We start from the raw sequence: 22,979 nt of genomic DNA on the forward strand, positions 1-22,979 counted from the left end.
TCCTTGACAGATGATGAGGCCCCAGAAAACAAAATTTTGAGGTGGAAACTGACATCCAGAAAACTATTATTATAATTCTCAGAATTAAATTTGTGGAGGAAATGATACTGCCATACAAGTCTTAAATGTTTGCACATGGGAGCTTTGAAGCCTTCACAATTTCCCAGTTGATACAAGGGAGCTAAACCTTAACTCCACTTTTTGTCAGGACCTAGTTGTAAGTGACCACCCTCCTTGGTCACGATCTTGAGCAAGACAGCTCTCCCTCCTTCCATCAACTTTCTAAGCTCCCAGAGGAAAGAATAAGTGTTTTCATCTTGAAGGGAATCAAAGACAGTATACTACAGAACTGCCTCAAGCTACTCAGGTCACTTGACTTGTGTACCCTTGGGTATCAAACATAGTATAACAGCATGTCTTATATTAAAGCATTAGACCACTGCAGCTGAAGCATTAGTGCAAGTTCTGCAGAATGCATGACTCAATAATGAGGCCTCTTGACTATAGTTTGCATGTGCTTCACTGTCCTGTTTCCGTCCTTCACCTGTGCCTAAGATCAAAACCGTTTCATCTGGAAGATCATCTAGGTTATTTTGAGAATTGAATGTGAAAAGTGTCTGGTACACTCTAAGTTCTTTAAAAATAGACTGCATTCATATTCACCATTATAAAAAAGTAGGGGATAGCAATATATATACTTTTTAAAACATGGGGTTGTGCTTGATTTCATTAAGAATTTCATCATATACTATTGTAATTGAGTCCATTCCCTTGATTTGCTTCAACAGAAAATTTAAATTCCTATTCACTCAAAATTTAAAAAGTTAAAACTTTTGTATATGTAGGAGTCAACATCTTTAAAAAAAAAAAAAAGCAATCTTTGACCAATGGGGTATAGAACCCATTGTCTATCTTCCACACGATTCCTCAGAAGGGTCCAGGTAGGGTCAAATCTCAGTTGCTTAGAGGTGATTAGTTCAATAATCTGTGACTTTTTTCCTTTCTTTGTTCTGTGACAATTCCCACAGAATTGGTGTGTCAGTACCCACCCTGGTTTCTTAAGATCACAGGCCAAAGCATACTATCTGAAAAGATGATCTCTCAGGTTCTGTTATTTGTAGAGTTAAGCTACTATACTACCAAAAATAGCTTATAAATACTAAAGGCTCAAGATGGCATTCTTGACCTAGATCTCATCAGCCTATCTGGTTTAAGACTGCAGATGACCTCAGTGGTGCTGGGTTTGAAAGGAAGTGGAAAGTTTACTTGGGAAGAAGTAAACCAATAAAGGGCAGTGAAAAACAAAACAAAACAAAAGAAATAACGGGGCTGTCCAGTTTTCAAACTTAATTTCAGACACCTTCAGAAAAAAACTCCAGAGGCTCAGTAGCCAGGTATAAATCAAGGCATATTGTAAAAGTCAGAACTCATAAGAAGTATAAAAGGTATTCCTGTAGGTATTATTTCAGCACAAACATGGAAGATTAGATTCAGAAACCACACATTTAAAAACACCCACAACAAATACTGCCTTCACTTTCAAGGTACTGCAGGAAATTGTAAAATCTAGGATGGGAACATTTTGTTGTGCCAGGTGGAGAAATCTGAATGTCCTAACTGTCCCTAACTCTCAAAGCATCCTCTCTTCCTAGAGAAAAGAAACCACTGCATAGGAAACCTAAGTTCTCACTGGTAGCAGATTACTTGTAATAGTTTTGCTTTTCTTCATCCTCTCTCACCAGAGACCCACAACTATAGCAACATCAACATACAGTTCCAATAAAGGACTGTATTAATAGTATCTACCCCACAAGAAAATAGTTGACTCACCCAAGAAATTATATTTAAAATTGGGCTAAAGTTTTAGGAACCGAAGAAACATGTAGAAGCAGACTACCGTCATCAGTAGACAGTCCAAATAACTGCCTTAACAGAAATGGTGGTAGTCCTTGATGAATCAAGACCAATTGTTTTAACAGAGTATCAGAGTCCATACTGATCCATCTTCTGAGCTGGGCTAACACTGGACAATGAACCCAAACTTTTTAGGGGTAGATTCTCCTTGAATGCTCAGCCTCACACCATCATTTTATTCTTTCTGTTGCCTCAACTACACTGTTCCATTTTCAGCAATACCATCTCCACTTCCTTGTCATCACTACGTGAGACAAGTAAATATGATACTTGCATAAAAATGGGTAGAGCAATGAACACCCAGAGTTATCTTTTGTCTCATGTAGATGACACAAGTCAATTCTCTTTCCTATTTCTCATAGAGCATTTTATTCAATTCCTAAGAGTCCTAGGAAGGTTTGTTGTACTGTTGCCTAAGAGATGAGCTCAAAAATGCCCCACTGCTTTTGCTTCATTTTCCCCAATTCTCCCCAGGTCTCTATTCCTTTCTAAGAACACTTAACACACTGTAACTACTTCACTTAAAGTTTTGTCTTGGTTTGGGTTTTTTAGAGAATTAGTTCAGATGCTGGAAAGATGGCTCAGTTGTTAAAGTGCCTGCTATATAGAAACAAGGGCTGAATCCCCAGCACATTCAACCAATCCAAGAAGATTAGTGCCTCAACTTTACCAATAAGCCTGTTTTGCCAGGGTCGTAAAGTCCACAAGCATGCAGCAAATGACTTCAATGCCTTATCTTAAGAGCTGCTTCTTAATGAGGCAGACACTTTGAAACCTGGACTTCAAGACCCACTTCACAAGTGCTTTTAAAAGACTTCTTAAAGGCTGTCCAACATAATGGCTTCTGGGAAGAACCTTGTGGTCAATCACAGGCTTGTATCAAATCCTTGTATCAAATGCCAAGTAAGTAGGCACTAAGCTCTATAGCCTGGGGAATCGCTAAAGATGCCAGCAATCTGTTCCAAGATAATCTAAAGTGTTCTTTCAAATACTAAACTTGTTATTCCAATTTCTTCTCTGAATGTGAATCATACATCTCAAAAACAGTTTTCAGATTAATATATCCAGAGTTCTTTGAATTTCTAATTATTTCACTGTATGACCTCTCCTTGCCTTCTTTCCCAGATCCTAAGATTACCTTTATACTAACTAAAACATTTGAGTATTTTCTTGTGTCATATACAATATTTGAGAAATTATTTCATGGAGGATAAGGAGTTATCATCTTTAAATTCTCTGGAGCAGCTTGTTCATCAAAGACAAACACTGAATGAATTTATTCTGGGTCTTGGCAGGTCTAACCTATCAAGCTTGTTCAGTACTGTTTGGCTCAGTTTGTCTGATGGCTGTCTTGTAAGTCAGACTAATGGCACTAAGATCTGGCAGCTTCTTCATATTTGTAGCACATTCCCAAAGCTCAGCAGGAGGCTTCTGTTCACCCCTACTCCAGGCCCAAGGGTGAGAAGTTTCATTTTAGCATAAACTCCCACGATTACCAAGAAATCAAGATAAAAATCTGCAAAATGGAACATCACATACCATCTTATACATACTCAAGAGTGATACATGTCCATTAGTTTAGATTTCTTCTGACTAAGCATAACACATAACTTCAAAATGTATTCTATATGAAATTCTTAAGTAATTTTCACAAAACAAGAAAACAAAACATAAAATACTCATGTCGTTTGAATTTGTAGTTGGTTTCTGTAAAGCACCTTGGTTTTCTAGTTTATAAGAGAAGTACCAGCCCATAGCACAAATAATCAAAACCCAAGACCAGTGTGCGGTTGCAAAATGGCCATTTATTGCCTACAGGGAAAGGAAAAGTGGGAGAGAAGGGGAAGAGTACACAGGTGCAAGGAAACAAGCATATATTTAGCCCTATACATCATGTGTGAGCAGTACCCAATCTCCAAAATGGAAAAAAAGTATTTGTCATCTGACATAATAGTTAAGGTTCTTAAGCACCTCCCTTCTGAGCTGCCACAAGATTTAAAAGGCAGGACTGCTTTGTTTAGTCAATGTTCACATTAATGAAAAAGAATACCACCACCCAACTGTGTCGTTTTGCACACACATTTTCTATAGTGTCCACTATGAAAACATCTCAGCTGAGCAGTTCGGTCAAGATCCAGACCTTATCAACTGTGTAATAAATAGAAAAATAAAGCAGCTGGTGATTTTATCAGAGAGAATGAGAATAGAACCATCTTCTCCAGAGATGACAAGAAAGAGTTAAATGTTTAGAATATCACAGAACCAGTCTATCAAACATTAATTAGTAAGCTACAATTACATGGCACTTCATTAAATCACCTAAGAAAAGAAGAAAGGAAAGCTTAAGATTGTAAGTGATTATCAGAACACAAGTTGATTTAGTGCTTGGCTTTTTCTTAGGGGGAAAAATAAATACACAACCTAAAACAGTAGAATCTGCTTAGAACAGTATTAATAGAAATGATCAAGTATTCACGGAGAGAACTACTGAAACATCTTGCTTAGTCTTAGGGTCATGTGCTTTGCTTTTTGTATAGTTAGTTACAAAAACACTATATAGGCCACAGAATGACTCAAGTGTACGCAAAACAATAAATTAATCATCTTAATGCCAGGAAACAAAAATAAATAATCTCTTCCCTAATCAAATGGTTAAAAAGTCCATGGACAATTACTTGGCACTTATATAGTTGAAAACTAGATACGATTTAATCTCTGGTCAATATAATCAAACATCCTGGCCTTTTCAAAGAAAGCAAAAGGGTATATTTTATCTTTAGAAAACAAAAACACAAGGGGGGTGGAGAAAGGGCTACCCCACTTCAGATACAACAGAGTTAATCATTTGTCCTCCTTGAGATACTCAAAGTACTCCTATTGAACCCAACACACCTCAGCTTCTTTTGGATGAAAGTACTGCTTGCATTTGGACAACTAACTTTACAAATGCCCGTAGTGCACTTCTCAGTGCTGCTGGTGTTTAAGAAATCTGCCACTCACAACACTGAACAATTCCAGATCCAGTGTGTAGTAACAGCCATCCAAACCCCTCCTCTCTCAAAGGTCAGCAGAGCACCGCTCAGGAATTACACAGGTAAGGGAATTTACTTTTAGCAAGTTAAGCACAGAGAAAGGACAGTAGTTTCTGAATAAAGAGCAACCCACACACTGCAACACTTACCGCATTAAAGTTGAAACAGTAAGCAGGACACTAAGTCTGTACCATAAGAAGCAGAGCCATTGTTTGGCACACCAGTATTGAGCCTATAGTCTGAGTTCAAGTAACTACACACACAAATTAAACAACGTGGTACACAGAACAATAATAGCTAAGAAAATATGTGAGTCCTCTGAAATCGTGAGCAAGGGTCACCTTCCAGAGGGATGCTACCATGATTTTCCAAGGGACAGATAAACGGAAAACAAACAAATGCAGGGATCCCGCTGAAGAAAATAACCAGGAACACATGTCATCCTGAAAGGTGCATCATGCCACCGCTCCAGGCGTCATGGCTTCTGATGGCACACTTCTAATTTCAGTTCAGTGCTATCTGTTTTATAGGCTGCACCATAAAAGTCAACATTTAATAGGCACGCCCTTAATTCATATCCTTTGAAAATTAGCTTATCTTACTAAATAAAGAGTACTTTCAGTCTGTCCTTTGGATCCAAAAGTAAATCAAATCTAGAATAAATCAAGTTAACCAAACTTATGCCAAAATTACTGGGTTAATAAAACTTCCCCTGGAATCTGCTTCTTCCTCCAGGCCTTTTACCTGAGACGTCGACACGAATGCCTTTGGTCAGAACAAGCATACATGCTCTTCCGTATCCTCTTCCTGAGCAGGCTCCCACCCTTCTGCTTCCCTTCCTAGTTTTCTTTCTGTGGCTCTTGCTCAGAACACATAAGGGTTTTCTTTTATCGTTTTAAGCATTCAGGTGACAATTATGAAAGATGCTCTTGGCACCCTATTCTTAAACTTTGGTAAATAAGCAGGTTAAAGATGTACTATCATTTACTTGTGTTTGAATTTTAAATTTGGGGATCATGGTGCATTTACAGAAATTAAAATCTTCCAGAACAATCATAAGCATAAATGTCCTCTGTCTACAAATTCAAAACTTCAGTTTAAGTTCCTGATTTAGAAAAATAAGTCTAATGTCTCTACCTAATCTATCTACTTCTAATACGCAAAAGTCATACAAATAGGATACAAACCAAATAAAAGTCGGTAAACAAATTTTTAACACATTAGAAAGGTGTTACTTTGGGTTTTATGGGTGGAGAGAAGAAGAAAACCTTACAAACACAACAGCTCACTTTTCAGTCAAAATGTTTGTTACTTAGAACATGTAACAAAGAATTCTTGCTTGCTACAGGACCATTACTGAAATACAATTTGTTTTCTGTGACTGAAGCTACGAACCAGTTAGTATACTTTGCAAAACTATTAAAATATTTCAAAAAACACAAGAATATAAAAGATGAAATTTTAAATCGGTATTAAGCCAACATCAAATTTTACCACTGGGGAATGTAGCCTGTGTTAGAGATGGCGCTCTCTAACCCCTTCCAGGCGCATACCTGACCTACCACTCCTGTGTGCTCCCCTTCCCTTTGCTATTCGCTATTGAGTATACAGGTGGTATTTGCGAGTTTTACTAATTCTTGGAAGTACAATACAGACTTAAAATTTCACCTATTGACAAGACATACTCAGGAGACAGAATTTTTAAACAGCACAATATTGTCCATGTTCTAGGTTTAATTGCCACACCCTCAATTTTAACATAATCTGCCACAGATTCAAGTGATATGAGTCTTGGATTTTAACTTTCTCCCTTCTCAGAGATTTATGACTTTAAGACAAAAAAAGGAGGGGGAGAAGGTAAGTTTCATAATTCTACAAACCATAACACTAAAACATAGTGGCTTTTAAAGTACATTCACACAGGATGCTTATTAGTAAAATTAAATATCTGCTTATGAATACCAGAAATGCAATTTGAAAAGAAAGAGATTAGAACAAGGCAAATGGGGGGGGGGTGCGGGGGGAAGCTGGTCTCAGAGCCCATTGTGCCATACCTGACTTTAACATGTGATATTCAAATGAATGTTCACACGCCTTACATCAAATAAATCAAACAAAAATATTCAGCTATGTAGTACAAAATTTTTTTTACATAAAACATCATAAATCTTGAACAGATTTACTGTATCTGAATTCTAAAAAGTTGCCTATAGAATGGTGCTGGGATTCTGTTCTCTGCTTGCTTTTAGGCAGTGCTGTTGCTTAAAAGTTGACACCAGGCACAATATTGTAAAACAAAGTCAACAAGCAAGGAGCAGTAAGTGATTTGAGCCTTTTCCAGATGTCAGTCCTGAGAATGCTGCAATATTCCCCATCAGAGTGTGTAAAGCTATGAGGATACTGATGCCTGACAGTGGGTGACGGGACATGCACTTGTATTACTTTTATAATGGCAAACAGTGCAGTTTCCCCTTCTTCAAACAACACCATTTTAATAAACTTAACACTCCAGTTCTTAAGACAATTACCAGAAATCATATTGAACATTTAAAAAAATACATAGCACAATCTAAAAATGCCCAAATTTTCTCTTATCAGATAAAATATGCAGCAGCCCAAAGGCATAAAGCTTATTAACTTATTCTGAGAACTAGAAAGTATATGAGTATATATATTTCACTTTTATCGAATATATATCACGTCATTCACCTTGTCCTTTGGGCTTCTCACTGCCAAAGTTCCAAATGGCATGCATTTAACAAGACAATGCTGAGGACAGCAGCATTTCTGATCATCTGAACTGGCAGCTCAAAACAAGATACCACTCCTTTTACAAAGGGAACGAGGGGAAACAGTGTGTTAAATTTGGGCAAGAGGCTAAAGGGAAACCGTGCACATGAAATTTGGGATACCATGCCCTAGGTGTGTGCCACCCAAAACAAAACACAATCACCTACTTCAACAGAGCTACTACCAACATTTACGAAAACCACATTAAAATACACAGGATAATGAATGGTTTGAAAGAGTGCATTTGGAAGCAGAGAGACCCAATTACACACCTTCTTGCAACAGAGTGCCTCGATCATACACAAAATAAACTTAAGCTGTTTACAATGTTTCCCATTTTTTTATTTTCCCCCTCTACATTTAACTATTAAAAAAGATTTGTATTAATAAATGGGCTCCTCTGTGGTTCATATACAATCATAAGTGAACTTTAAATTTCATTTTATACAAACATCTCAAAAATATTGGGAGTGAAGTATGGTAGGAAATATTGCTCACATTGCTAGTTAACATGCATCTATGAAAAAAAGAAGGATGTTCTGTTAGTGCACATACCTCCAGAGAAGAAAGCCCACCCGAAACAGGAGAAAACTAAACAGACAGTAGCTGATTACAGAAAAAGGTAATGTCCACACAGTTAAGTTTTTCATGCTATTCTACTTTCCAGTACTATGCGTCAGGTAATCAATCTTCATGGCTAGATGTTGGATGCTTGAGGTATATAAGAAGGGATACCTGAACACTGAGGAAAATCTGTCATCAAGGGTTTCTTTTGTTTGTTTATTCAGGTACTTTAACATTTTTAAAAGAATATTTTATTTACATCAAACTTTGCTGAACTACAATGACATTCCAATTACAATAGATGACAACGCCTCTGTCACTAGGCACTTTTTAAAGGGAGTTTAGGCTTTACAGAGCTCTTCTGGATGCAATCCTGCGTGATATTACATCACCCCACCACCCTCATCCCACTAAAATTACCCTTCGGGAAATATTCTTTTATATAGCCTGATCAGTAAACTATGGAAGAAATTAGTATAAAATGACCACAGGAAATGTATCATTTAAGACTAATAAAACAGCCTAAGAGGTCAGGTTTGGAAGAGGAGACAATTTGTATATATTTAAAGCTAATTAAATAATTTAAATTTGACTTGTACTTTATATATTAGTGAGACACAAATATAGGTTATTTTCTTTTTAAATTTCATCACATAATGGAAAATTTCTTGTTTATTAAAAATATCACATTTTGATACTAGAAACAGTAAAGTGCATGAAAAGTTTACAATATAAATTTCAGAAAACTCTTATAGCAGCAAAAAAGCAGAATAAAGAAAAACTTAAAAACACAGACACAACCTTTTCCAATGTTACTGTGCCATAATTAACATTTTCTAATTTTGCCAACTAATTTTCTCCCCACAAATGGTGTTTATGCTCTCTGCCTCTTACGTAAGATTCTCAAGTGGCACCTCCTGGCCAACAATAAATGGTGGTGGTGGTGGTGTTTCCCAATACATATAGAGGCATCAAACTTTGGGAATAAAACAGTAGCTTAATTCAAATCTAGACAGTATGGCAACGAAGATTAAAAGCATATGATGGCCATTTGGCAGCTAGAGTCAGAAAAAAGTGATCCAAGGTTTTCAATTATGTCCCCAAATCTGTCCTTTCCTCTAAATCATCTCTACTGTTACCTTAAAATGAAACAAAAAAAACCAAAACAACAAACAAACAGCCATTTTACTTACTTTGGAAAACACGTATAATATTATCTGGCTTGCCCTTTCTGAAACTGACCAGGGGCTTTTCATTCAGCAATTTTCCTTAAGTGTTAAACTGTAGTGGTAAAGATATAGATCATATTTTTCCAGTACAACCGGACAGAAAATAAAAGTTTGGGCACGAAAATGAAAAATACCAGACACTAATTTTGTGGGCATCCTAAAAATACCAAATTTTACTTTCAAGATATATGGCAGTATTATCTGCTATTTCCTTATAAATGAACTTGAGAGATGGGCTTAAAGTTAATACTTCTAAAGAGATTAGGACTAACAGGCAGACAAGAAAAGAAAAAAGAGAAAAGAGAAAGGGAAAAGGAAAAGGAAAAAAGAAGAGAAGAGAAAAGATTCCTCAAACAAAACAACCAGCATTTGGCCAACAAACTGTCACATACTATGCTTGATTTTAAAGCATGTTATGCAATTGTCTTTCATTTCCCGAATTGTCTTGTTATAGCTAGTGGCTATATCAAATTTAATGTACAAATCAAGCAAATTTAAGTGCTTTGATAATGTGCAAATGACTTGAGAGCCAAAAATCAGCTTGTTATGAAAGAAAACAGAAACTCAAAGTTTTTCCTATAAGGCATACCATCATTCAATTGAAAATCTTGTATTTGGAGTTTTTTTTTTTTTTTTAAATCACCTTTTACAAAAATGATTGGCTTATTTGAAAACATTCAAAAGAATGTATTTGTTTTTAGAGAACAACAATGGTGTGGGGTCTCAAATTAGTGATTTATCAATCGTGAATGTTGGTTCCTAATATAATAGGAAAATAAATCCAATTTTAAAGTGTATTAAACTTTTGGATAGAGACAGACAGCAATACTTTGGTTCCAGCCCTAGTGCCAAATGATATCAGTATGCACAAAAATATACAGTCTTATAGCAAACACATAGTGAAAGGAACCTGAAGAAGCAGCGTTAAAGATGGCCATACTTCACTCCTACATACTTTGATTTACAACTGTACAGGTCCATAGCGACAGATCCCCGTCTCTGCGGGGCTGTACTCCACTACCTCCGATTAGGCAAGTGAACACCATTGACAAGAGGCAGGAGTGGAGGGTGGAGTTCAAGTTGTGTTAACAGTGAGAAGTGGTCTGAAGGGATGTGAGGGTGTGGACACCCAGTGATGTTGTTCTCAACCAGCCATTGAGGATCTAAAGGCCCCAGGACACCAAGCACGTTCATATGAGTCTTGGAATAGAAAATGTAGTCAATCACACCCTGGAAAGAGATTAGGGAGAACACAAGGGGAAAGGAAAATATGTTTAAAAAGAGAAAAACTCCATGAAAAGAACAATTTTTTCTTTGGAAAAATCTAAATAAGAAAACCTGTAATTCCCGATACCTGTTACTCTGACTGTAGATTCAACAAGGCTCTAATGTTTGATGGGTTATTATATGAATAAACGTGGCTCAATAAAGAAACACAGCATCTTACTGCATCAAAAAGTTTTACATTTGTACATAAATTATAAAACAAAAATGCTAAACACACAAATGTATGTCTAGGCACCTCTAAAAGACTTTCTTGGTTTAGTAAAGTCTAACATACTATACAGTTAACTGTCTAAATTTATTTACTTCAAAATATTCATTTCTACAAGTTCTGGACTGAAGCAAAATATCCATTAGCAGGAAGAGACATGCACATGCAGACACATACTTGTATTATAACATTTATTCTATTTCCCAGAGCTAGATGATTTAATTTATGGGATTAGTAAATAGCAAAACTAATGTGCCTTCACTAATCCAAGCTGCATAGACTTCACTTAACCTAGTATTTAACTATAGCAAAGAGCCCATACTCAAGCAGAAAGAAGTATTTCTACATGTGAAATTTATTCATTTATTCATTTAATGTAACAAGGCCTTGCTATGTAATCCAGCTAGGCTTGACTTCAAGACCCTCACCCTATCACATGCTGAGATTACAGGTATGTGCTATAACACCTGATGCATTGAAGATATGTTAAAGAAATAGTGATTTTAGACCAGCTCAGAAAATCAAGGCTTAAACTAATATGCCAATTTTTTTTCTAATAGTTTATGGACAAGTTAAAAAGTAAGAATCTAAAAAGTATGGAAAAAGTAATATTTTCTCTTAACCTACTGTATACTAAGACAATAATAACAGCTAGTTACTGAACACGTATTTTGGAGAGCTTTTATTAGTTCTTCTGGGTTATGTTTGCAATATTATATATTATAATTATAAACATAGGATTTAAACTATATATCACTAAGTTAAGTTCAGAAGTATTTCTTTCAACTTCTACAAAATACTAGAGCTGGTGATTTCTAACTTGAACAATACCTTTCGCAACAATGTGAACAAACGTATCACATCAGATCGGACAAGCACATAATCCACAGAAAACACTACCAATCAAGGCTTATTTACCCCAGAGAGCTAGTTAAATGCTTAACTGTGCATCACCATGTATGAGTGACCAAAACAATGCAAGCTATAAGCGGATAGATTTATGTACTAGTAAAACTATATTAACTTCTAAGCAGTTTTTGTCCCATTTCTATTAAAGCTGACTAATATCAAAACACAAATCTTTCTTCCTCCTGTCTTGGTTTCAAAAGAATAAAAAAATGAAAAAAGGAGGCTGGCACGGTGGTTTCAACCTTTAATCCCAGCACACAGGTGGCAAAGGGAGTTAATTTCTATGATTTTGAAGCCAGCCTGGTCTACATAGTCAGTTCCTGGTCAGCCAGGGTTACCCAGAGAAACCCAGTCTCAAAAAATAAAACAGAACAAAAAAGGAAAAAGGTTATTGAAAATGTGAATGAGCCTATTTAATATTTCCCTTTTGTATTATATTATAAATTCTCTAAGCTTTGTATACTAAACAACTTCCTCTATATATGTATTTTTTAGGATAGAACAAGATATACAACTCATTCTGAAAATGACAGAAAGTCAAATAGAGGTAAAGGCAATAGCTACAAGTAGACAAAATGATCAGGAAATAAACAAAAGGGGAGTAACCACAATGAGCCGTTGCCATCAGTTCATCAAGGAACATCTTGTTCTGAACATGAACAGCAGGACTTCCTTTTCTTTTAAAAATTGAAGTGTTCCATGGATGACATGGGAATATACTAATGCAACTACAGAGATAAGACTGACATTAAGTACAATCTCTAACTCTACTCCTACAGGAAACTTGGGAAATCATAAGATAAATAAGATATTCAAAGAAAACTTTTGACAGAATAGTGTATGTTCATTCCAGGGAAGCTTAGCTATATCAGGTGCTAAAATTCTTGCTAAGCACAGGTGGTAATAAACAGGTAAAGACTGATTGAATGTCAACAGTGATACATAGTAAAAAAGTTTTAGAACTATGAGCTATTATCACTATTATCTGAAATGTCAACAAATAAAAGTTTAAAAAAAGAATTTAAATGACATCAATTGTGATCATGAAGCCCAACAAAGTTCCTTGTTTAGTTGTATATTTAAGCCAGACACTAAACTAGTTTGTATTTGTTTGCTTGTTTTTGATTCGATGCTAATTCTTCTTTTATTTCTGTATTTTGCCTGCATGTATGTCTGTGAAACATTTGCTTGCCTGGTCTGGCAGAGGCCAGAGCCCTGCAGACTCTTTAGCCAATCCTACAGACATGTGCCGCCACCACCACCACCACCGGCAGCCCTGAAAACTCTTCATCATCAGGGTTTACTTTTCTATGTGCATGCTTTTATTTGAAATAGTTCAGATGCTAGTCCACAGACTGCTACTTACTTTGAAATCAAAGGTGTAATTGGTATAAGGCATCAAGTTATTTTCATAGGCGCTCTTAAGTTGGAAGCCATGTGTGATTCTCCCTTCTGAGCTTCCATTCTTTCCACTACAGCTGAAGTTCATAAGACACTCATTGTACCTTAGTTCCTTGAAGTCTTTATGGTTGTCAGCTACTCCACCGTTGCTTAAATATTCCACAACACCTAGCAGAATAAAGAACACTACCCTTTAATGTTTACAGCAAAGCTGTATTACTAAATCTTATTCTATAGACACACGATGGTTAGAGTTTGCTTAAATCCTATAAAATTCTTAGCTGGGCTTGGTGGTACATGTTTTTAATCCTAGCACCCAGGAAGCAGAAAGGCAGGCTGTTTTCTCTAAGGTCCAGGACAGCTTGGTCTACACAGGAAACTCCAGGCAAGCCAGGGCTCTGTAAAGAGATCCCGTCTCAAAAACAAAACAAATAAAATAATGGGTTCTTGTTGCTGGTGTTTAAATTCTTAAACACTAGCAATTTCATATAACTTAACATCACTAAAAGGCATTTGCCTACTTCAGAAAAAGTATCAGGATCACTAGGAATACTGTTAACCTTAGTAGTTCTTTAGGTTCAGATGACTTCTAGAATCTAGAGAGCATTCACCAGAAAGGTCTTGACATTAACTGCTTTGGTAATATTACTCTAAACTACTATGTCTTTAGCAGTACTCAAAATAGTCAATCAACAACATAGGAAAATATAAAAAAATAAAAAAACACTTATAATAAAAAATTATTTGCAATAAAAACAGGTTTTTCATCCTCAACAATGCAATGTCCAAGGTTAGCTTAGAAAAATCTTTATTTTCTAATTCTTATCTTACTATTTTATGTAGATGAGTGTTTTAGTTGCAAGTCTGTCTCCACAGGTTAGAAGAGGGTTATCAGGTTCCCTAGTACCTGAATTACTGATTACAGATGGTTGTGAGCCACTATGTGGGTGCTAGGAATCAAACCCCATCCCTCTAGGAAAACAGCCATGATCTTAACCATTGAGCCATCTCTCCAACCCTCATTTATTTTGAGTTAACTAAGTCTCAGTCTGACACCTATGAAAAACATTTTATACCAGAGACCAAAAATATTAGATGTGTATAAAAAGTTGATAGTGGTATCAGCTTCAAGTTTCCACCAAATTAGCAAACAAAACTCTCTCTCCCCTTTTATAATTACTTTGCAATAATGTTAAATTCATCTATTAACAATTAAGGATGACAAAATATGAAGGAAAATGAGTATCAGTGTCGTGAATAACTCAAAAGGAACCACAATTTATCTAGCATTTATGATATGCTAGGCATACAAACAATTTAATGAGACCAATAATACGTTTATCCCCTTATCCATAATGAATAACATGTATAGCTGCTAAGAAATAATCAGGGTCCAACCCTAACAGTGTGATTTGAGCCAATGAGCTATGCTATGGTAACAGTGATATTAATAGCTATCATAAATGGTTTTAGGAAATCATGTGAAATAATACAACAAAAACTTGTACTTTTAGAGAAACTTAAATGATTATTTTTTGTAGAGAATTAAGAAAGAGGGATGTGGGATGAAGAGACAACTCGGTCAGTAAAGTGACTATCATACAAGCATGAGCATGATGCTCATGTCCAAGCCTCGGAACCAGAGAAAAAAAGAGTCAATTATAGTGGAGAGCTCTTGTAATACCAGCACTGGGGGTGTACAGCAGACAATCCCTGGGGCTCATTGGCCAACTAGGTAGGCCTAGCCTACTTGGTGATCCCTAGACTGGCAGGGACCCAATCTGACAAACAAGGAATGACACCTGAGGAACACACAAGGCTGACTTCTATTGAGTGGGTGAGCATACACACATGCACATACCACAATGTATCCGTGCACATACACATGGGATTGGGAGGGGCAAACTGGCCTAGAGATCAAAACCAAGTATTTGCAAAAATCTCATCATTTACTTACTACGAACAGATATTTTCTAAATTCAGTGACTATTTACAATTTCCAAATATGGGTATTTTATATTTGTACTATTGATGGCTAGGAATGCTTGCCTAACATGCAATAAGCTTGGATTTGATTCCTGGTAAGGATTAACAGCTTATTAATAATATGTAATATTTGGAATATGTTTTGCTAATAATACAGACTTACATTCTTTTGTTTTGCATTTGAAATTCAGGATCTAAAATGGAGAACTAAGTTTTACAAAGATGATATCCAGACATAAAGTAGTCCAGTGGTGTGATATACCACCTTGCTAGAACTGTGATCATTCTTCTAAAACTAGTAGTAAGTATATAAAGATCACAGAGAACCTGCCAATATTATTAAGTGAGACAGCTATCTGTGATGAATATTCTCTAAAGAGTGTCCACCTTTGCTTAACTCTGTGCCTCGGGAGGTTAATCTCGCATTGGTGCAAATATTCCCCTACCCCCCATAGCTTCTGCCTGGACTTGATTAATGGGCAGCCCTGGCAGAAGATGGAAAGGTGAGAGCAGAGTGAGAGAGGGCATTCTCTTCCCCCAGCTCCCTTCTTATAATTTGGCAGGCACCGATTGTACCATTCAATTCCAAGCCATCACGTCAATTATTGACCCTCGTCTATAAATACAACACTTCCAAAGTCTGGGGACATCTCATACCATTTTTTCCAGTTAAGAGCAAGAGTAGTAATGGTTAAAGTACAAAAATATTCATTGTTTTGTTTCACTTAATTAAGCCTGAACCCTCCTTTGGAAGCAGTTTCCTTGTTTGTTTGTTTATCAATTAGTTACTGTCTCATCTCTCAAATTCCAACTGGTATGTTCCTTAATTTAGAAGAGCTCTGTAGGAGCTGGATGGTCTTCCAATCAAGACTAAATGTGAAACTGAAAGCAAGGGGAAAAAAGATGTGGTAAATACCTGAATCTGGCAATGAGTTAAGATCTGCACATAGCACCAGCGGGATGGAATTGGGATCTGCAGTTGGGCTGCCAGGCCTACTTGAGGCTTTCTCCAGAATGTTTTTAACCTCTGAGACAAACATCATGGTCTGAATAAGTTTCACATCAGAATACTCTGGGTCCCAATGCATGTGGGCATTTGCCACTATAAGCAGCTGTTTGTCTGCAGCATGAATAGGCTTCATACCTAAATTTAAACAGCATAAAAAAGATGCAGAATGTTATATTCATGTTTCTTTTTTCTAAAAAAGGTACTTTAAAACTTTTCTGAAAAAGATCCATAGCTACTTCATTAATCTTTTCTATATATTTATACTGATTTTCATCTCAAACTTATCTGAGAAGCTAAAGGGTAATCCTGGAAACCATGATACATTAGTTAAGTTATTCATCTCAATCATGTAAACAAATGGTAGCCTATTGAATAAAACTTAAGTCTACTATATATTTCCATTTATAGCCTTGGTAAGCTAAGTTCAGTCTTACATTTTCAAAGAGATCCTATGTGTCCACAGAGCCAAAAATATTTAGTATCTATACCGTTAGACAGTGTTGCTGATTCCTGCTGTACATGGTTAAGGTAGAAATTATTACATGAGATAATCAATATCTGGGTTATAGTACTTTTCATCTGCTGTATTGTTAGTTTAACAAAGAACATTTTTTTGTTTTTGTTGTTTTTTTTGTTTTGTTTTTTGTCTTTTTAATTTTAAGTGCTGTGTGTATGTGGTATCTGAGTATGGGGTTTGTGCATGAGTGTAGTGCCTGCAAAGGCTGAGAAGAGGGCATCTGATCTCATGGAACTTAAGTTAAATGAAAGGTGGTTGGGAGCCATCCAAAGTAGGTGCTAAGAACCAAATTCCAGCATTTCAAATTCTGGGGAAATAATGCACGCTCTTAACTGCTGAGGCATCTCTCCAACATGAAGCAAGCACTTTTAAGTGACTCTTATTTAAATAGCATAATATCTAGTGAGAGATGTTTCCAGGTGAATTAACTAATACTTAATTTCTTGCCACTGCACAACAAATAATTATTCATCTTGCATTTCACAAGCTTAGTAGTAAAGGTCAATAGCAAAAATCACTAACAGAAAATTAAATAAGGAAACAAATGTGTTACACCCAAGTAAATTCCCAAATAAAATTAATTTTATAATGGAAATTGTGGGACTCGATAATGACTCAGCGGTTAAAAGCACTTGCTGCTCTTGAAGAGGACAAGGGTTTTGTTTCCAGCACGCATATCAGACTGCTCACCACTACCTGGTAACTCTACTTCCAAGGGATCCAACACACCTTCAGACTGCCATGGGTAGCAGGCACGCGTGTGTGTGTGTGTGTTTGTGTGTGCGCGCACACATGTGCGTCCATGTAGGCATTAATCTTAAAACAAAAATTAAAAAACTGTGTGCTTCAAAACTCTGGATACTTTCATTTTAGAGTTGATTTTATTATTAATTACTTTGTGTGGACTCAGGCTAGTTTGCCACTTAGGGTTTTTGATACTTAGGTTAATTTGAAAAAGGATAACCAGCTAGATAATTTTAAATTCTTTTTTCCACTAAAACTCTGTTAAAATAAACATTAACATAATATTTTCCAAATGGTGGACATGGTAATAAATCCAATATAAAGTGTGAGAAGTAAACTTAATAAGTATTGGCAGAAAGATGACTGGGGAGGAAAAAAAACTATCTAGTCTCTTAATTTTCATTGTAAGATTAATTTTATTTGGACAGCAAATTTATTTCCTTATTTCATTTTCTTTAGGTTCAAATACTGTTACTCACTTTTGCTACAGACCTTTACTACTAAGCTTATGAAATGCAAGATGGATAAGTATTGTGCAGTAGCAAGAAACTAAGTTCAAGGAAGAAAATCCAATGCCACTTAGCATTTCTAGAATGTAATCAAAAAGTTCTCCTTTTTTAAAGTTCATGTACTTTTGGGCTGTTGAAGTATCAAGTGAACACTCAAAATTAACATTTCTATTGAAATGTACATAAAAATAGTTCAGATTTTTCCAATGAAACACATACAAACTCTAAAGAAAAAGGACCAATTTCTAAGTCTAATATTTAGGTAAAATTATGTTTCCTTCTTATCTTACCAAACTGTAACTTTTTTCCAATGTTGAGAAAATAAATTACCAAAGTAATGTGCTATGTGAAACTGAAGGAATACTTTACAACTTTTTGTATGCTGTCTCCATTTCCTAGAAGTTTAACTGTCACTTCTGTCTATAAATGCATGTTCACTATGTTAAATATTAAAAATGTGTCCCAAAAATCCATTTGCTCTTACCCATTAAATTTTCCTTTTATAAGGAAAGGAACAGGTTTTAGGAAGTAGAAGTATGTATTACATAATTTAGAATTACTCTTCTGCAAATTAAAAAGGGGTGAAACTCCAAAAAAAGATCATTGTAATAAACAGAACAAAACCCACCAGAACAATGTAATGGGAAAAGACCAAAAAAAAAAAAAAAAAAAAAAAATTGAAAAGGCTAAAACAGAAGTAAACACAAAATCTCACATTAAAGATGGACTGTTTAATGATAAACTAAAGAACTGTAAGAAAAAGGAAATCTGATACTATGTGTCATCTGAATAATTTAAACTAGTACTCCAGACAAAGTAGCACAGGAAGAGAAGTGCACCCATGTGGTCTTATCAGCTTGTTCTGCTTGAGACATTAAAACATAATAGTGTTCCAAGGCAGGCAGAAGAGAGGTCAATGAAAGACCTTGATAATGCCAAGTATACAATGAATTTCAGACTCTCTGGGAAGCTATAAATAATCTAAAAACTCTGAAAAGTATCACATAGATAAAAGATATTGTTCTCACCCTGACAAAGACTTGAGATGTAACAAAGAAATTAAAGAAAGCATGCCAACTATTTAACCTTAAAAAATAAAGGGTACACACGTGTGAAGCTCAAACTACAAGAGAGGGCTAAGTATAACTTCTAATTCAGCCTAACCAAGCCATACCCTATTTCAAAGAATTTTCTCAATGAATGGTGTGTTAAAGGGGCAGAAATTACCTGTTAAGTAAAAATGCTGACAAAAACTATAGAATAAATCAAGAATTCACAAGAAATGTGTAATACTTTACATAATTAATGCTATTTTCTTTTCCATCTCCTTAATAGTTCTCAAGATAAAGAAATAATCTTGTAATAATAAGATTGTCTTCCCTTAGGAAATCTATGTAGATGGCACTCACCTGTTCCAAAAAGCTCCTTGTGGACCTCTAACACCACAGCAACGCCAATGTTATCTTTCGTCATTACTCTGTTTAGCATTGCTTCGGATCCATCTGAATTTGCCATTGCTACCTGGTTGAATTCCACTGTATGCTTCTGCACCAATGTAAATCTAAAAGGCACATATATTCAGATAACTTGGGTAGTTATACTGTCAGGCTAACACATTGAAAGTAGAGGGGGCATGAGTATAAACACTATTGATAATCTATAGTCACATCTATAGCTACAGATGCTCACATTATATAATTCTGGCCAGTGAGAAATAAGAAATATGGTTTCTATAAACAATTTATGAAGGCCCATCTAACAAAGGTAAAATATATATCCTCTTCATCCTTTTATGTCTTTTCCCCTACTAGCTTCCTAGTAGGGGAAATTTACTATCTAAAGGACTAATACTAAATGTGAACTAAGCAGAAGGGTACAAGCCAATCTTCTGAGAATGAGGAAGCAGCTGAGCCAGTTCTCTCTAAACTGCTTCTTGTGTGTACAAAACTCATGTACTTAAGCTACTGTTCAGATTTTCCTGACATTTAAAGGTACATACAATCTTAAATGAACAGTTTAAAAGAGAAAGAATAAAGTCTACTTGCCAATTTTTAAATACCATATCAAGGTAACAGTCAAGAAAATACAGGAATATGATCTTTTTCCCAGCTAAAAATGATCACATCCTTGACTAGTTTTTACAGAAAGACTAATTAGGTATAAGTGTTCAGAGAAATAAATTATATTGTAAAAAAAAAAATGGATCTCTGTGATGATGGCAAGTTATAGTAGAATTGTAGAATATAATACAAATTCATCTAATGCTAACATTTAATAACTGTGAACTTGGTCAAGTTGCCTGTACTGGTTGTTCTGTCAGCTTGACACAAGCAAGACTTATCTGAGGAAAAAAAAAAAGCCTCTATCAGACGGCCTCTAGGCAAGTTAATATGAGAAGGCACAGTTCACTCCTGGGCAGGTGGTGCTGGTACAACCAAGTAGACTTGGTAAGCATAGATGGAAAACACCAGTAAGCAGCATTCCTCCATGGCCTCTGCTTCAGTTCCTGCCTCCAGTTTCCTGCCCTGACTTCCCTTAATGATCAAGTAAGTATTACTTCTAAAGTTTAAGATGAATTAAACCTTTCCTCCAAGTTGCTTTTGATCATGGTCTTAGAGTGTTAGAGGCCAAAAGTAAGATACTATTTAACATCAGTTACCCAATTTTATTAACTTTTTAAAATATCTAGAGAACCAAAATAGTTCTTTGGGGTAAGCCAGAGCCCCTGAACTTGAACTTGCAGCTAACTCTCTCTTCCTGCCTTTGATCCTTAGAAATGAGATTAGAACATGCTCTAACAGACATGGCTTAACATACTAATTTTCACTAGACTTTCAAAGACATGTTTTGCTTTCATAACAATCTACCTACCACTTTATAATCATTTCTAGAGCTGAAAATTAAACCACATACAACCCTTCAAAAATTATTAACTATAAAGCTTGCAATGCTGTAATATACCATGCTAGCTAAAATAATATTCTTCCTATCAGCTTCTTATTCCAATTCTGAATGTCTCAGATGTGCTCAGAATACATAAAGTGTAATGTGTCTGGTCACGTGGCCTATTTCAAACCCAGAGTTCTTTAAAAAAAAAGCAGTTTTCACCCTGTTCCCGTAAAGAGGTGGTCCTTAAGCTGAAAAAGCCATCATTGTGAAGACTGAAGTTAAGAGCATTTCAGGTAAAAGTGGGAGGAAATCCCAAAAACAGCAAATAGCTTTCTAAACAAACAAACAAACAAAACCAGATAAATGACAGAGAGAGAGAGAGAGAGAGAGAGAGAGAGAGAGAGAGAGAGAGAGAGAGAGAGAAAATGAATGAGAATATGGCAGAGTATGAAATGGTACTGGAGATAAAATAAACAGGGATTATAAGTAAAGAGCACTTGCTGCAATTTCAAATGGACAGACTTTGGTTCCCAGCATGCATAACAGGCAATGACACAACCAACTGTAACTCTAGCTCCATAGGACCTGACACTCTCCTCTGGTCTCCATGGACACCCACATATACATGACATACACATAAATAAAAATAAAGACATGTGTAGTGGCACATGTCTTTAATCTAGTTCTTGGGAGGCAGAAACAAGTAGATCTAAGTTCAAAGCTAGCCTGGTCTACACAGCCAGTTCCAGGCTAGCCAATGCCACATAGTGAAACTCAGTTTTTAAATAAATAAATAAATAAAAATATTTACATTCTACCAACACTAACTTAAGACAGTCACATCTTCTCCAACTACCATACACAAAATATGTTCCATGTGGCTTCTACTTTCTGTTGCAGAGAGAGCCATACAGGAAATTTTAAAATTCCTCTACTGTACTGGAATTTTTCTTTTACTAGCATGCATTGGTTTATAGTTACTTTCCAGTTATTAATTTTAGCTAGCAATCTTTGGTAATATGTAAAGTGTTAAGTTTGCCTTGTTTTTCAGATTCACCTGATGATTCTATTCTGATTAGTGTACTCTGCTTTGTAAGCAGCATTCCTAAAGCTATTTTATCATATTTAGTTCTGTGGTTTTTTTCTGTATGTTCACCTTTTTGAAAAATTTGAGCAGGAGCTCAAGTGAGTATATAAAGAACATAATCAAGACTGATATGACTACAAAACCAAAACTATAACAACAGCACAAAAAATCATATATTTGAGAAAGATTATGAAGAATCTCTTGTGTAGGAGAACATGTCCAAAATAAGCTTTCAAACAAAGAAGCAACAACTTCTTAACAGTGTGCAGTCTAGAATTAATTTTGGATGAATTCTAGAATGTTGCCATGTGATTGCACTTAAAGCTAGAGAGACAACACTGAGCAGCAACTGTGAATAACTAACACAATAAATCTAAAGGTTACCTCATTCGGGAAAAATGCCTTCAATTTATCATTTATTAGCAATGTTCATAGAAACTTTTCTTTGAAATAATATATTTTAAAACTATGTGATGACAGTGAGGCGTCTAAAGACACCAAGCTGTTGTCCCACCTGTGCTTTACCCTCCCCCTCTCCTCCTCTGCCCCCTCCTCTTCCGTATTCTCTTCCTCTCCTACCCTGTCTAGACAAAAATCCGTCTTTAATGCAGTTCTCTATACACACTACATATAAAAAAAAAATGCATGTATGTGTATTATGTTTACCTACTGTAGATCATATTTGACATAAAAGACAAAGCAAAACTCATTTCTGGCATTAGATCAAAATATAATTTTGCAGTACCTTTAACTAAGAACAAATGATGCTTATGATACCTAAAATAAAAGGTCCTGATGAGACTGCCACATTAAATCTTGGCAGGTTACAGTGTGGCTCAGTGGCAGAGTGCCTGCTTGAAGTCTTAAGTTCAACAATCAGTGACCCCCTCCCATCTTAAAAAGA

General features: G+C 35.8%; 1 protein-coding gene across 10 annotated transcripts in view; it reads right to left on the bottom strand.

The window, feature by feature from the left end:
- Positions 1–3,699: 3,699 nt before the first annotated feature.
- Positions 3,700–22,979, bottom strand: part of Cnot6l (CCR4-NOT transcription complex, subunit 6-like) — a 93,866-nt gene continuing 74,586 nt past the window's right edge. For all 10 annotated transcript variants that reach the window (XM_006534870.4, XM_030254400.1, XM_030254398.1 and 7 more), the window contains 4 exons: positions 19,509–19,660; positions 16,237–16,464; positions 13,300–13,502; positions 3,700–10,759 (listed from right to left, as the gene is read on the bottom strand). In XM_006534870.4, the coding sequence (XP_006534933.1) occupies positions 10,547–10,759; positions 13,300–13,502; positions 16,237–16,464; positions 19,509–19,660 (796 nt within the window). In that variant the 3' untranslated portion in view covers positions 3,700–10,546. The remainder of the gene's footprint in view (positions 10,760–13,299; positions 13,503–16,236; positions 16,465–19,508; positions 19,661–22,979) is intronic.

The sequence above is a fragment of the Mus musculus genome, chromosome 5 (assembly GCF_000001635.26).
Source record: "Mus musculus strain C57BL/6J chromosome 5, GRCm38.p6 C57BL/6J".
Taxonomy (NCBI): domain Eukaryota; kingdom Metazoa; phylum Chordata; class Mammalia; order Rodentia; family Muridae; genus Mus; species Mus musculus.